The sequence below is a fragment of the Xiphophorus hellerii genome, chromosome 11 (genome assembly GCF_003331165.1).
Source record: "Xiphophorus hellerii strain 12219 chromosome 11, Xiphophorus_hellerii-4.1, whole genome shotgun sequence".
NCBI lineage: Eukaryota > Metazoa > Chordata > Actinopteri > Cyprinodontiformes > Poeciliidae > Xiphophorus > Xiphophorus hellerii.
The window spans coordinates 773,400-790,162 of record NC_045682.1 but is presented as its reverse complement, the minus strand read 5'-3'; the positions used below and the strand labels follow the sequence as shown (position 1 = coordinate 790,162).

The 16,763-nt window shown below is 38.9% G+C and overlaps 1 protein-coding gene across 2 annotated transcripts in view; it reads right to left on the bottom strand.

The window, feature by feature from the left end:
- Window positions 1–14,454, bottom strand: part of mybbp1a (MYB binding protein (P160) 1a) — a 109,823-nt gene extending 95,369 nt beyond the window's left edge. The window contains exons 1-10 of one of the 2 annotated variants that reach the window (XM_032576375.1): window positions 14,213–14,454; window positions 12,131–12,226; window positions 11,863–11,946; window positions 11,700–11,774; window positions 11,267–11,374; window positions 11,000–11,190; window positions 9,111–9,278; window positions 8,775–8,892; window positions 851–1,134; window positions 662–772 (exon numbers count right to left, since the gene is read on the bottom strand). In XM_032576375.1, coding sequence (XP_032432266.1) covers window positions 662–772; window positions 851–1,134; window positions 8,775–8,892; window positions 9,111–9,278; window positions 11,000–11,190; window positions 11,267–11,374; window positions 11,700–11,774; window positions 11,863–11,946; window positions 12,131–12,226; window positions 14,213–14,389 — 1,412 coding nt within the window. In that variant the 5' untranslated portion in view covers window positions 14,390–14,454. The remainder of the gene's footprint in view (window positions 1–661; window positions 773–850; window positions 1,135–8,774; window positions 8,893–9,110; window positions 9,279–10,999; window positions 11,191–11,266; window positions 11,375–11,699; window positions 11,775–11,862; window positions 11,947–12,130; window positions 12,227–14,212) is intronic. The other variant, XM_032576374.1, reaches the window with a different exon arrangement.
- Between the last annotated feature and the right edge of the window lie 2,309 nt (window positions 14,455–16,763).

Below are 16,763 nucleotides of genomic sequence, written 5' to 3'. Positions count from 1 at the left end.
ATTTCAAAATAAAAGCCTCAACATGCCCCTGAGGTTAGTGCACCGCCGCAGGCGGTGCAATAATATTATTCTGCATTATCTTTTTCTCTCAGGTCAGGGAACTGCCTTGCGCAGCAAGGCAGTTCATTAGCATTAGCATTTTAGCTTATATAAGCTACTAGCTATTTATTTGACTTATTAGCCATGTTTAGTCTACTGAATGGAGTAATACCATTATAGAAAACATCCCAGTGATGTCCCACATGCTACTGACAGCAATCACGCTAACATTAGCATTTTTGCTAATTTTAGCTGATACACTTACTTTATCATACTGAATGGTGCAAGTCAATGTTAGTAAACATTCTTGTCATTGTATTCATATGATTGCAGCTTTCTTTAGCATTGATGCTAATTTCTAGCATCAGAACGCTGGGTCCAAACCGACGGGCACACTTTGGCAGGCCCCGGTTAAATTTCTTCAGGAATTTTCTAGTTGTACTTTTATTCTTTAATCATCTTTGTTTTCTTTTTTATGTAATTTGAACTCTGAGTCTGTAATAAAATCTATCTAGACTGAAGTCAAAAAGTCAGATATACTGTAGGTTGCATATGGGCAAAATAAGTGGATGTGGATGGCATTTCTTTGCTGTGTGCATGCAGCTTTAAACGCTGGTCTCACCTGGCCACATCCATGATAAGATCCTCATGCTTCTTCACTTGATGGTTGTCGATGATCGAGGCGAGGCGAGCGATGATCCACTTCCTCAGGCGGAATATCGAGCTCTCTTTCCTAAACAAGAGAACATCAGAGTAATTACAAGAAGAGAGAGATATTATCTAACATATTTACATTTGAATAAACGCTCACTGCTCTTTGCTCTTGTCTTTCTGCTTGCGGGTGCTGAAGTCCAGCAGACGGTCTGGCTGAGGCTGCAGGAACGTCCCTTTAAGCCAGTCCACGTAGCTCTGCAGAGCCGCCGGCTCCAGGTGCTGCACCACCCGCCACACTGTCGGCACCACGGGGTAACCATTGTTGGTCAGTGAGGAGAAGCTCACCATGACCGCCAGCTGTTTGTCAGAGTCCCGACAGCCCTGCAGAAAGTCTGACACGTATGTGTCCATTTCTGGGGCCAGTTTAAAGCGGTCCGGTTTCTGGGGAGAAAAATCAGGGATTCTGATCATCCAGCTGGTTTTGACTACATCCAGGAGGGGATTAAATTAAAAAAAAAAGATCACCAATCTTTTTTCGCCAATCACCAATAATCAGCCATAATTATTGAAAAACTAATAATGTAAACCTTTTAGGCGATATTCTAATGCTTTTTTTAAGCAGTAAAATTTGTTGATCATAATTTTGTGGAGCACTTAAGATTTTATTGTATGGAACCTTTTTCAGTTTCTCTCAAAATGTTTGGTTTTGTAGTCTTTGGATGTGTAACAATTCAAATGATGTACATGTAGTTTTAAATAAAAATAAAATAGCAACAATTCTAACCTTTTTCCAGCTATCACTTACATACATGCTCCTTTTCTCTGCTAAACTCTCAATTCACCATTTATGTCTGTTTTTCCATCCTTGTATCCAGACTTCCCTGCTGCAACCCCCTGAAAAGTTTCCTTTAGTGCATTTATGACTGCTGTAGAACAGCCAGACTCAAAAACAATGGAGTCTGTTTTTGACTCAACTGTCAAAAGCAGTTGAGTCAAAAACTGTTGGCCATCAGATTGTTCAACAATCCCATCACTAAGGCTGTCTGAAAATGCTAAATTTTGTTTATTTAGCAACATACAGTATTATTTTTTGAGAGGTTTTTTTCTGCGCGCTCTGGTGGCCAAGAAATGACATTTCATTACCAATTTCATTGCTGTGTCTTTGGGCAACAACAATAAAAGAAGTCTAAGCCTAACTCTAAGTCTAAAGAAAATTTACGGAGAACCTCTAGGGCAGTGGTCCCCAACCACCGGGCCGCAGACTGGTACTGGTCCGCGGACCAATTGGTACCGGGCCGCGCAAGAAATAATGAACTACTTCTGGATCTTTTATTTTGAAAATCCTAAGCCGGATTTTACCGGTTACGTCTTGTGAGTCAAAATTGAGCCAACTTGCAGCAGAATGAGCAACAAAACAACATCGGAGTACAGTGAACCCTCGCTATTTCGCGGTTCACCTTTCGCGGTCTCGCTGCTTCACGGATTTGCATCGTGCATTGTGTTCTGCATTCTGATTGGCTAAACAGTCTCTCCGCTTCTTGTCTACCTGTGTGTCAACAATGTTGCGTTTTAAGATGTACACGTACGTAAAACAGCTTGCCAGATTTAACATAATCGATGGTGGCATGTCGGTTTATAAGAATCTTTTTGCCCAGAAGAAAAAAGAGCAACAACAACTACCGATAACTATGTTCTTCTCTCGAAAAAACACACCTGCACCGCGGACTTTAGAAGAAAGAAAAAAAAAAACGCTACAGAGCGGAGTCAGGATGCAGCGGCTCAGTCAGAAGAGCAGTGAAATACACAAGTCACTATTTGTCCTACTGTACTTTGTTTTGTTTTTTTTCATAATCATTTTTTATTTTCTCCCATTCTAATCCAATAACTCAGGTCGCGGTGGGGCGGCGCTGATCTCCGCAATTCGGGCACGGGAATCCGCTTTCAGTTCATATTAAAATTATTATTTTACAGTACAGTAGTTATTTGTAAAAAAAAAATGTTTATACAGTACTTTTTATTTGTTAAACAAATCCTTGGGCCTGTAAAAAGGTTTTGTTCTTCGGTTTCAATGTATTGTGGAATATTTCATTGTATAATAATTGTAAAAAAAATAAATAAAGGTTACTACTTCGAGGATTTCGCCTATCACGGGTTGTTTTTGGAACGTAACCCCCGCGAAAAACGACGGTTCACTGCACGGCCCATCTCCCCCCCCCCGGCGCTGACCGGTCCGCGCGACTAAAAAGGTTGGGGACCGCTGCTCTAGGGGACATGGGGAATTTTTTTCTTTTGTGTTCCCTTGCAAAAGGTTTTGCGTTCTCTCACAATATTGTACTGATCAGTTCATGCGGCATAATTGGATACTGTAAGCCTTTCTTATAGTGGCTGCCGTATTTTCTGCTTTAATACAAGGTTATGTAAGGTTTTTCCATGAATGTTAATATCTCGTTGTGAAAAATCTGATGTATATCTCTTTCTTTAGTATAGAAATGCACCACAAACACACGATATAAACAGAAACTTTCCGTAAGTAGGAAAGAAATAAAAATACATCCAAACTATCTTAACTATTTGCAGGGTAATGAGACAGTTTTGTATCTCTACTGTGCTGGTAGTCTGAATGGTAAAGGGCCGTTTTCATGTGCAGTTCCATCTCAACCTTACACAAACGGACATAAACATGCAGCGAATACATTGAGTTTCAATCAGGTTTTTTTGCTGCAAAGAGTTAATAATAATAAACACGTTTTTACAGAGGCTTTGTTAGAGCCATTTGAATGAAATAAGTAATTATTAATATACAGGAGCACGCGGCTTTGACACTGGGGTGGTGGGTGCGTCAATAGAATAGAATAGAATTCAACTTTATTGTCATTGCACTGTCACAAGTACAAGCAACGAGATGTAGTTTGCATCTATCCAGAAGTGCTCTACGAGATATAAATATTTATTTACAGATGTACAAGACTATGTATGTATGGACTATAAGGGGTTATAGCAAAGAGATATAGATATTGTGTATAAATATAAATATGGGAGCTATATGCATAGATTATACAGATTATACAGAATATACAGATTATACAAGAATGTTAGGAAATGGATTATATATGGATATAATATGATACTAGATAAATAATGGCAGATAAAATTTACAGGTTGTATGTGTGTGTGAAGAAAACAGTCCGTGATGTGTGTGTGTGTGAGGATAGTCCATGTGTTATTGTTGTATGAGAGGATAGGGGAGTACAGTCCTTATAGTTTATGTTTTATGTCAGGAGGCGTTCAAAAGCGTGACAGCTGTGGGAAAGAAGCTGTTCCGGTGCCTGGTGGTTCTGGTCCGTAGGCTTCTGTAACGCCTCCCAGAGGGCAGGAGGGAAAAGAGTGTGTGTGCTGGGTGAGTGGAGTCCTTTGTGATTTTCCCAGCCCTTTTCAAACACCGCTTCCTGTAGATGTCCTTGATGGCAGGGAGCGGTGCCCCGGCGATATACTGGGCAGTTTTCACCACCCTCTGCAGCGCCTGCCGGTCGGAGACAGAGCAGTTCCCGTACCAAGCTGTAATACAGTTGGTGAGGATGCTCTCAATGGTGCAGCGGTAGAAGTTCGTGAGGATCTCTGAGGACAGGTGGTTCTTCCTCAGGGTCCTCATGAAGAAGAGGCACTGATGCGCCTTCTTAATAAGTTTGGAGCAGCTGGTCGTCCAAGTCAGGTCTTCGGAGATGTGGACTCCCAGGAACTTAAAGGTGTCCACACGCTCCTCCACTGTCCCCTTGATGTGGATGGGTGGATGTAGGTCAGCGTTCCTCCTGAAGTCCACGATAACCTCCTTGGTCTTCTCGGTGTTCAGCTGCAGGTTGTTTTTGTCGCACCACTCAGCCAGACGGTCTACCTCCTCCCTGTAAGCGGCCTCGTCATTATCTCTGATGAGGCCGATCACCGTGGTGTCGTCTGCAAACTTGATGATGGCGTTAGAGCCATGGACAGGTCTGCAGTCGTAGGTGAAGAGGGAGTAGAGGAAGGGACTCATCACACAGCCTTGTGGCACGCCGGTGTTTATGATGATGGTGGATCAGAAGTGGTTGTCCAGCCGGACATGTTGAGGTCGACTGGTCAGGAAGTCGAGCAACCAGTTACACATGAGTGGACTGATGCCGAGGTCTGTGAGTTTGGTAATGAGTTGTGATGGGATGACAGTGTTGAATGCTGAACTAAAATCTAAGAACAGCAGTCTGGCGTAAGTGTTCTTACTGTCCAGGTGAGAAAGGACAGAGTGCAGCGCTATAGAGACTGCATCCTCTGTGCTCCTGTTCTGCCTGTATGCAAATTGGTGGGGGTCTAGTGTGGGGGAGAGACAGGATCTGAGGTGTGCTAGGACCAGCCGCTCCAAGCACTTGGTAATGATGGGGGTAAGGACTACCGTGCAGTAGTCATTGAGTCTGGTTGGGTTGGGATTCTTGGGGATTGGGACAATGGAGGTAGACTTGAAGCAGGTCGGTACCACAGCGCGGGCCAGGGACAGGTTGAAGATGTCCGTCAGCACTCCTGCCAGCTCCCCAGAGCACGTTCTGAGGACACGTCCAGGTATGCCATCAGGACCCGCAGCCTTGTGGGATTTAATCCTGCTCAGAGCCGCTCCTACGTCAGTGGGGAGGAAAGTCAGTGGCTGTTGGCCTGAGGTGGTAGCTGCTTTGGTTGCAGTTGTGGTATTCCCTCTCTCAAAACGAGCATAGAAGTTGTTAAGTTCGTTGAGGAAGGAGACATCAGTAGAAACGGGGGTGGTGTTGGGGGCGTGACTGTCACCAAATATGAATGGGAAGGTTACTGGCGTGCTGGCTTTGTGTGTTTGAGAACGCGGCACTTGTGCATTGTTTGTCCTGGTCAGTCTGTGTCACAGTCCTTGTAAAGTTTGATTCATGATAATCAAAATGGAATAAATCGATAATTGTGACAGAACAAAGAAGTGACCCAGAGATGATTGACAGATGAGATTCCCGGAGTTAACCCAGTGCGGCCCTCTGTCACCATTTCCTGCACATTTAGGCTCTTTAAACATGTATATATTTGAAATATTAAATTGACATTCATGACTATATACAAAATAGACTAGCAAATATTGTAGTAAGCATATAGCAAGGTACCGCAAAAGACAAAAACTCATAAAAATTCACTCTTGAGATGCTCCGTAAAAATTCACTCTTGAGATGCTTTTGATGCAAATATTTTTTGTATGTTAGCATCTAACAGCTTCTGCAATTGTATGTATCGGCCGAGATTTATGGTATTTCAGATTATTGGCTTTTTTCATAAACATTTAGGTAACAACAGCATACCAGCTAACTTCAGCATAGCGGGTAATGTCACCTATTTAAAGCTAAAATGCTAATTGTAACATGTTATGGTCTACTGCAAGATAATATGCCAATGGACATATGGGCCGCCCACAACCGACCCACGTGACTGCAGGTCTCACAAACAAAGCCTCACGGCGCGTTGTTTTTATGTAAACATGACTCGATTAGTGCATCATTTCTACAGGATTTTCACAATATATCAGCTACTACAATGGACAGAGGAACTAACAAGTTCATGTCATCTTTTTCAGATGAGATCAAAGTATTTGAGTCATGCAATGCCTCCAACATTGTGCACGTCACAGCAAAATGCTTTTGATCGATGAGGAAAACGGCAGATCCACACACCCTCTACATCAGGGGAGCCCAAACTTTTTGAGACCAAGATCTACTTTTTCTCTCACCAGCCGACTGAGATCTACCTCATGACACGAAGACAAAAAAATTGTAAATTAAACCCTATTGACTTATTTTATATGTGAATATACATCAGTTTTATCAGAAATATTAAAGTGATAGAAAACCTAACGCAGTTTCTTCCTCAGTGAGACTCTGTCACTGCGAGGAGGTTACTGGTTTCTTAGTCACAAGCTGGTTGCAAACCTGAGGCCAGCAGGTGTCAGTCAGTTATGGTAGATCTGAAATTTGGTTTGATGACGTCAATATGAGAAGCTACAGACTGACAGGAGGAACCAAAGAGCTCTGTAAAGGTAAAGGCAAATCTTCTGAAGCTGGGATATAATTAATTTAATTTCACATAATTACCACGGTAGAAGCTATTTGTTTGTTAAAATTTTATGAAATATATTTGTTCTATTTGATGTTTGTTGTGAATGACGTAAACTCACAAACGAACGAGGTAATTAGTCCAACGTTTAGAAACTACAGCGGCTGTAATGCGCCACAGCAAAGGGAAACAAAGGTAAAATAACCCGAACAGGTAGGCCTGTCGCGATAAACGGTAAATCAATTAATCGTACGATAAATTAAAACTATCGACGTCATTTTAATTATCGGCATTATCGTCTCTTCCGGCCTTTTTCTCTTTCTGTTGATGACACCGAAAGAAAAAAGGCTCAACTCCGGTGCTCTCCACTGACTCCTCCCTTCCTCATTTCCTTAGTGTAAAGCCCAGCGCACACGACGCGATCTTAGCGCTGTCGGCCGATTGTCGGCCCATTTTCAAAACCTGACAGACCACACATTAGCCGACAGAAATCCTAGGTATAACGGTTCGATCGGGTCGTTCCTGCCGTGTGGTGTCCAACATTATTAATCATTATTAATCAGCGCTTCCCTGAACACAGCGATGGTTGATTGACTAGCTGTACTTGGTGCTAATGTGGCTATCACGAGTAACAGTTTAGTCCAAAGCCTTTTCTGCTAAAATAAAATCTTTAGTGTATGTCAGATACAGACACATTGCATATTGATCTGTTTAGCTAACGTAAGACTGTGTAGCAGACAGGCTTCAAGGTGTAGAAGTTGTATCAGTTCTGCCATTATGCTGTACTTAGCTAACGAGAAGCGTGTGTTTGTGAGACGGCCACGCACGAGACCACGTAGAATGGGCATCAGCCAATGAAACGCGGCCCCTCTGGTAAGGTCACAGCATATTAGCAAATTTGAATGTAGTACGTTCTTTTAGTACCATGCCAAAATAGGATGCTTGCTTGTGCGAGCTGAAATTATTATGAAACAAATTGTTAGCAAGCACTTTTAGAATATTTTTTACTACTACTTGGTTTTGTTTGTCAGTTCTTGGACAGAAAAGAGCAGAGAAAGAATAGGAGGGCATGCAGTAACTAAGAATCAACATCCTCAAGACAGTGCACTCGCTGTAATAACTGAGCTTCACTGAATGTCATCATGGTAGCATTTCTATCTTATCATGACTTCAACTAAGATTAGATTTTTACCAAGTTATGTTCTTTAACTAGTCTTAGTCTCAGATACCACCATAAACAAATCAGCTTCAGTTTAGCTATTGACCGAATTAGTTTACAGTATCCACATTTGCAAGATGGTGCATATCTTGTACAAGCCTGTTGTGGAGAGTATAATCTCTTCTACCATCATTTGTTGGGGTAGCAGTATTCCATCCCTGGTCCTCATGGGTGGGTTTTTTGCCATATCAAAATTGGTTAATTTCGCAAAACTGCAATGTAAATACATGATTTGCATCACACAAGACACATAATCAACAACTAGATGTTGCCTATGATACACAACGACCAAGAAGACGACAGGAAGTAGTAGGAGGATCATTCTGCTGCATGTTTTTTAAAGACATTGTGTGAACAAACTTATTTACATGTGATTTAAATGTGTTTCTTATTTAATGGAAACACCACAATTGTGAAATTGTGTTTTTTTTCAACATTAGAGAATATGGACAAAGTACTGTGCACATTTGTAATGGAAAGGCAGCAAGTGTATTCAGTCAGAGGCTTCATCAGAACAGCTGCAATACAGACTGCTAAAGGAAATTCTCTAGCAATCTGTAGCCGTCTGTAGTAATTCTTACAGCTGACAGTATCTACAACAACTATGAACAACCTGGAATAATATGAGTTATGAAAACATTGAATTTTCCGTTCGGATTAATACAAGTATTTTTGAATTTGAAACAGAAGGTTCAAGTCTTCTTCACCATATTATGTTAGAATATGTTGTTAACTTACATTTTTCTTTATAAATACTTGAAGGAAATTTGAAACTGAGACTGACCTGAGCTGAAACTACGTGTTCGCCGTAGTGCATCATCACTTCTCCAGATAAAACCTCCTTTAGTTGGGATAAGGACAGCAGAGGGAGGGCACTGCCCAGCAGACGGTAGCTCAAGTAACTACACAACAGGAAAATATATCATTAGACTGAAAATGACTAGAAGAAAAAGAAGAAAGGTGATGTCTACAGAGTTGAAATCATAAAGACTGAATAAAAAGTTAAATGTTAAATATAGCTGGTTAGTAAGAGTAAATTCCTCTTTTCATCAAACTGCCTCATTTCAAAGCAAACCATCCCAAAAAGTGACGGTTTAGCAGCTGCCAGTTATGGACTCACTGTGTCGGTCCAGACGGCTCCTTAAACATCCCCTCAGTGATGGCTTTGTCCCAGAACAGCTGGAAACTGTCTTCCTTCAGGGAGAGCTTCAGCAAGTCCAGGGCCACAGAGGGGAGGACACGCTCCTTCTTCACTGAGCGGGCCGCCATCTTCAACACCTCCACTAGCCTGCCAGATGGAAGATACAAATGAGTAAACGAACTGATTTAAATTAGAACTAATTTTACTTAAGTAGGGTTGTTGCAGATGGAAAAAAAAAGAAGAAATTTTGAGATTAATCGCAGAAATTTTTAAGAAAAAAACTTGGAGCTGAGATGTGAAGGGGGGTTGGTTTGTTCTCTAGCTGCATTTTGAATTTTAAACTTTTTCATCCATCCATCCATTTTCTGTACACCCTTGTCCCTAGTGGGGTTGTCCCTAGATGGGTGCTGGTGTCTATCTCCAGCTAACGTTTCGGGCGAGAGGCGGGGTCACACTGGACAGGTCGCCAGTCTGTCACAGTGCAACACAGAGACAGACAGGACACACAACCATGCACACACACTCACACCTAGGGAGAATTTAGAGAGACAGTCATGTTTTTGGACTGTGGGAGGAAGCTGGAGTGCCTGGGGAGAACCCACGCATGCACAGGGAGAACATGCAAACTCCAGAGCCGGGAATCGAACCCAGGACCTTCTTGCTGTAAGGCAACAGTGCTACCAACTGCGCCACTTTAACCTTTTTCATTTTGTTGAAAAACAACAAAAAAGGGCTGAAACTGGTGAACTGAATATTTTTCTGATGCACCATTTTGTCAGTATTATATTGTTAAGAGCATCAGAAGGTGTATATGTACACAATAAGAATTATATTTTTAATTTGTTTGACTGGCTCTAACAAAACTATTTGAAATAACAAAAAAGAAAAATACATTGAAATTTCTGAGGTTCTCAGGTTCCTTGATGGAGGCAGTTTTGCAATGGAGAAAAAAAAATGAAGGAATTACAAGACTATCTCCATTTATACGTTAAATTTTCTTTACTAATCTCAAAACAAAGTGCAACAAAAGAAAATACTGTTTGTTGATGCATTTATAAACAAAAACAAAATGTGTTTCCTTTTAGTTTTGACATTTTTCAGGATTTAACAGCTGATTACCGATCAGAGCAAATCAGGGGAAATTTGGCTGATTGCTTTGGTCCATCCCTTATGTTGTTTTGGATTGAGATGGCAACCTTTGACCATAAGCTATTGTATCTATAAATTTTTTTTTTTTTAAAGTCTTCAATTAGGGCTGGACGACATGGCTGAAAAACATATCACAATTTAAGGGTTCCATATCAGTCGATATAGATTATTAATGATTAATTATTTTTGTTTTAAATATCTGAAATACTGACAACTGGTAAAGTAAACTTTCCCGTTTTATCCTCAAGCTATTGTACTGTTTTTTTTCTTTCACGCTACATTATTGCTGTTTACTTTTAAAGAGTTATGAGGCACAGCGGTAAAACCCTAATCTGCTGCTGTGCCAATTACTCAACAAGTTGTTGCTAGGTAATCAAAGAGTGAATCAGTTGCTAAGTAACTAAAGGGTGACTGAGTGAATTAGTTGATACCACCAATCTTGCTTAGCTCGCCAAGAGAGGTTGAGCAGCTAAAGCCTTTCCTCAGAATACATCCCCCAGAATGCTGTGCGGTGCTGGATCAGCGTTCAGTGAAATTTTTTAATATTCCATCAGACACATTATCTATTGATACTGATCACGTGTCTATTGCAATAGGCAATGTCATTGATTTATTGCCCAGCCCTATATTCTAGATTATTTATCTTTTAAATTCAAAATAAAATGCAGCGGTGCAGATTAAGTAATGGCTATGCTGTGAGTTGTGGAACATGTTCTCACTTTTGGATGTTGTCTGCGTTGATGATGGTGGAAGAGTCCAGCAGCTTCTTTAGCTTCTTGGGTTTCAGGGCCTGCGGGAAGTGTTGCAGCGCCACCAGCAGCAGCTGCATCTGCTCCGGGGTCCTGAAGGCCGACGCCAGGTCGGCTTCCAGAGAGCTCAGCAGAACCTCCTCAAACACCTCTTCTGGTATCTGTGGGCCCAGAAAACAGCGGCTTAAAGAAGGAGAACAGGTCATAGTGGTGGGACGGTGAAGCTGTTACCGTTACCTCAGTGAGGATGTCGGTCATGGTTTTGCTGGGCAAGTCCTTCAGGTGCTGCTTGTGCTGGATCAAACACTGAAGGAGCTGCACACATCCCAGCACCACCTGGGGTTCCTGCAGAGTAAAGTAAACAAGTTCAAAAGCCTTTGGATATAAGGGCTAAATCAGTGTTTTACAAAGTCAGGGCCTCAAGAGGGTGCCTCAGAGTTGGAGGGAAGAAAAGAATGTTATCCAACAAATGTTTTAATTAGGATGGAATAGTAAGGCCACACTAAAAAAAAAATTCTATAAGAATAAAGTATCATTTATCACTTTATTCTTGTATTGTCACAACTTTATTCTTGTATTATTTTGACTTTATTCTCGTAATATTACAACTTTATTCTTGTGTTAATTTGACTTTATTTGCTTTCATGGACAAACTAAGAAGCAGACTTACTTTGACGAGGCGTCCCGACTGATGGAGGGCAAGGACGCCAAACAGATTCCCAAACATGGCATTTCTGGCAAGTTTCTAGAGAGCAAAAACAAGGTTCAGCTGTTTAAACATCCTTTAAATGAATGTTTCTGTGCTAAATGAAGTCCAAAAGATCAAAATGTACCCTTTTCACAGCCTGTAAGTTGTGTTTTTCTTTGATCCTGTCAAGTATGCTCTGCAGGGAAATGTCTTCAAAGGCACTCAACACCTTAGGGAGAAGAAAACTCATAGGTTTGACTCTTTACTTTCTCCTAATCTCTGAGAATTAAATGGATTTTCTTAGTTTTGTCTCTAAATTTGATCAGTTTTTAGCAGCTTTATAGTTGGAAAATTAACAGAATTGTATCAATTTCCTTTTTGTACCACAGGACTCAGGCCGGCGGTCCACTCACCTGTCCCAGAGCCAGGCTGAACCCGGGTCGGGCCGTCTCCCGGGTGTGGGCAAGGCCATCCACCAGCCTTTTAAATGTGTATTCCAACTCATCAGCCTGCAGCACAAACAGCAGCCAGGATATCTTAATTTACTCCTGACTTCACAATTACTCTTTGAACAATTTTAACTTTCTTCATATTTAGATTTAAATCTCTGTTATATGAGATTTTGTCCAAAACAAACAAACAAATAAATTTTATTAACTGAATTTTCATAATGCCTGTATTTTTTGGGTCATGTACATTTATCGTATTGTTTATCATTTAGTGTGACAAATTTCTTGATGATCGCGATAATTTTCATTCATTGTTGTCACAGTAAATTCCATGTGTTGTGAAAACCCCCCACAACTGTCCATATTGACAGGATTGTAAGTTTCAATATTTTCTGCACTGTTTGTTCAATGAACGTAAGCCTGTTGCAATAATCAATCGATTAATCACATGATAAGTTCAAAGAGCTTAATAATTTTCATTTAGATAAATATATTTTTTTAATAATTTTATTTATGGTTTAAATTAATTCTTAAATAAATGTATTCCTAAATAAATTTAAACCATACATTTATAAATAAATGTATTTATGACTTCACTAGGTAGGTTGTAATTTCTTTGTTTTAATGTTTTTGGTGGTTGTGTTTTATTTTGTATATTAAGAATGTCTTCCACTCCTATTGTGGAGTGTTCTGTACAAAATTAAAGTTTTCTAGTCTTTGAAAGGGCAAATTTATATTTTTATGCTATTATTGTAACACTACGATGTGTCAATTCGGTGTTACCATAGAATAAGAGGTGGTGGGTGGAGAAAGAGCAGAACACTGAGAGGGAATAGCGTAGCTCTCCAGACTTTTACTCAACCTCCATTTTAACAGAACAGAACCCGTCTCGGGCACACCTAAAAAAAAAAAAAAACAACGAAGAAAGAAACAAACATCCCCTCTTAAAGGCACAGCACAATTCCTTAGCTATGGATCAACTGTAGTAAATAACTGATCTTGTATGTAACTACATTAATTCAAAAGGAAAAATAAATCATCTTACATTATCATTATATTAATTGAAAATCGTATTAAAAGCAAAAATGTTATTGTTTATCAAAAATTATTTCTGGGACAATTCATCATCCAGCAAAATTTGTTATCATGATAGGCCTAAATTAAAGAATCAATAATTATCAATAAATTTGAAAACATGACTAAATGCAATTACAATTTGCAGGTTAGTGATATAAAACTCACTTCTTTATAGGATTGAGTGGCGTCCAAAAGCAGCATATTACAAATGGAAATGTTTTTCAAGAGCATTATTTGTGTTAGCAGGGGTAGCCCTGCTACAGTTGCTGTTGCACAGTTGCAGCCATACAACTACCTAAAAAAAGAAGTAATAAATAGTTCTTATCGCCACTTTTATCAATAGTACGACAAAATATCGTGATAAAACTTTAAATCCATATCGTCCACCCTTATGTAAAACTTCGGCCCATCCTCTAGTCCTCTGCAGGCTCTCACAGTTTCATTCACTCTAAACAGCTTCCCTGTTTAAAAAGCTAAACATGGACGCTGTTTAGTTTCCCCGTTTAGCTAAACAGGGAAGCTTTGTTTCAAAATGCAGATGGAGGTTTTAGAATGGGATACAGTTTACTTATTAAATTAAATCATACACATGTAAAAAAAAAAAGAAATACAATCCCCACTTTTCAGTTACTTGTAAATGAAAAATTGTCTTCTCCTTTTGGACTTTTCTCTGTATCTAGTTTTATTATTTTGCCGTGCTTTAATGTATTTGCGTTCTTTTGGATAATAAGGATTTATGTATTGTTGTTTATATATTTTGTATCAGGAACTCAAATTTTTCCTCGATTAGAAACATCTTATTTAAATTATCATCTTATTTTCCTTCGTGTTAACATTTAACGACATCACTACTGTATTCATAGTGATGTTTAATGTTTATCCGGCGGGTTTTCAGACTGAATAGTTTCATAATTTCAACAGCGACGAAGTTTGAAAACTGTCCTAGAGGACATGCTGGGTGTCTCTCACCTTGTTTTCTGTTTTCAGGTAATGGATCAAGTTCTCCACCGCCTTCAGCCGGACCTCCTGGTCCGGGTTAGCCAGGTCCCAGAAGAAGTCGAGGAAGACCCGGTTCTGTTGTAGAACCCCAGCCGGCCGGAGCGGCTCCGCTGAACTCACCGAAACCTCCATCATTTCCACAGACATCAGCTCTCACATCCAGCACGGGCTGCTAGTCATGCTGCTCAACAACGTGCAGCAAGAACATGAACCACATCCGGGTCGAATCTTCTTCTTCTTTTTGTTTTATGGTGGTTGGCAAACAACTTATAGGTGAATTACCGCCACCTTCCAGACTGGAGTATGAACCAGAAGTAAACCCACTATAATCTTCCCATAATTCCTGTCCTCCTAAGAAAACTAAAAATACAGCTGAACACTACATCCTCAGACGATCTTTGCAACAAACTTCTAATATCTAATTTATTTTTGTTTCTATTTAACTCTCTGATTAACACCTCTCTTTCCTGATTATATTTATTACATACTAGAAAAATATGCTGTATTGTTTCTGTCTCTCCACAATATCTACACATACCTGTACTATGTTTGTTAATCATTTTTAGAGTACTATTTAACCCCGTATGCCCAAACCTTAATCTGGATATAACATCCTCTTCTCTTTTATTCCTATTACCTTTCCTACATTCCCCAACTTCTTTTTGAATGCTATAATAAAATCATGCTTTGTTTTCTCTATCCCATTGTTCCTGCCATTTCTTCCTAATATACTTTTTACTTATACTTTTGACCTCATTTTTACTTATTTTGATATTAAGCTCAACATTATCCTTTTTTGCTGCATTTTAAGCAAATCTATCCGCCAACTCATTTCCTACTATTCCAATATGGGCAGGAATCCAAACTAATTTAACCCATATTTTTTAATTCTAAAAATTGATTGATTAATATCCAATATGATATCTTGTCTTGTTTCTGAATTTTGCTCTAAAATACTTATTAATGCACTACTTGAGTCTGAACAAATCAATATCTCCTTCTTCCTCGTTTCCTCACTCCATTCTAGAGTCATTAATATAGCCATTAATTCACCTGTGTATACTGTCAACCTATCTGTTACTCTTTGATTTTTCATAATATTTAAGTCCGGAATTATAAATGCTATTCCTATTTTATCATTTGACATTTTAGAAGCATCTGTATATACAGTACTTGTATATACTCTGCATATTCTTTCCTTATATACCTTTCCACCTCTTTCTTTTCTATTTAATTTTCCTTATGTCCTTTAATATTTGCCCAATAAGTTATAGCTAGTTGTTTTCTGCTGAGCTCCAGTGGCATCTCACCCATTTCAACTTGTAAAGCTGATACTGGGGTTATTTTCATTGCTCCGCAACAAATTCTTAATGCCTGATATTGTATTCTATCTATTTCTTTTAGTAAACTATTAGAAGCTGAATTATATACAATACATCCATAATCAAATACTGATCTAATTAGTCCAATGTATATTATTTTTAAAGCTTTCCTACCAGCTCCCCAACCTTTACCTCTTAAACATCTCATTACATTTAGTTTTTTTTTACTTTTCTCAATTATTTTTTAAATATGTATTTTCCATGTAAGTTTTTTATCAAACCAAATTCCTAAATATTTGATCTCATCTATCCTTTCTATAACATTCTCATATAATTTAAGATTTACATTAATATTTATTTTCCTATTAGTAAATGTAACAACCTTGGATTTAGATACTGAGATTCTAAATCCCCATTCTAAAGCCCAATCTTCAACAGCGTTGAACAGCCAAATTTCCCCTATTGCCTCTTGTATTTTCTTATTTACAAATTTTACGTTTTTCCCCCTTTTCCAAATAAAACCGTCATCTGCAAATAATGTCACTCCAAAATATTTATCTATTTTACTAAAAATATCATTAATCATTATAATAAATAGCATAGGACTTATTATACTTCCTTGAGGAGTACCGTTTTCGATTCAATGTTTTGAACTTACTTCTCCACCTATTTTTACTTTTATACTCCTTCCGGTTAAAATTTTTTAATCCATCTATATATTTTACCCCTTATACCCATTAGATTTATTTTAATCAATAAACCTTCTTTCCATAACATATCATATGCTTTTTCTATATCCAAGAAAACTGCTATTAAGATATCTTTATTCACCTGTGCCCTCCTAATTTCATGTTCCAAGTATAACATAGGATCTATTGTACTTCTCCCTCTTCTAAACCCAAATTGATATGATTTAATCTTCTCCTTAGATTCCAAAAAATATATTAACCTATTATTCACAATGTTTTCCTTTATTTTACCAATACAAGACGTTAATGCTATTGGTCTATAACTCTCAGCTAAATATGGATCTTTACCCGGTTTACAAATAGGAATAATGATAGCTTCTTTCTATTTATCCTGTAAAATTCCTTCCTCCCGTATCTTATTATACATTTCTAATAATACCTTCTTACTCATTTCACTGAGATTATTTAACATAATATAATTGACTTGATCATTCCCAGGAGTTTTACTAG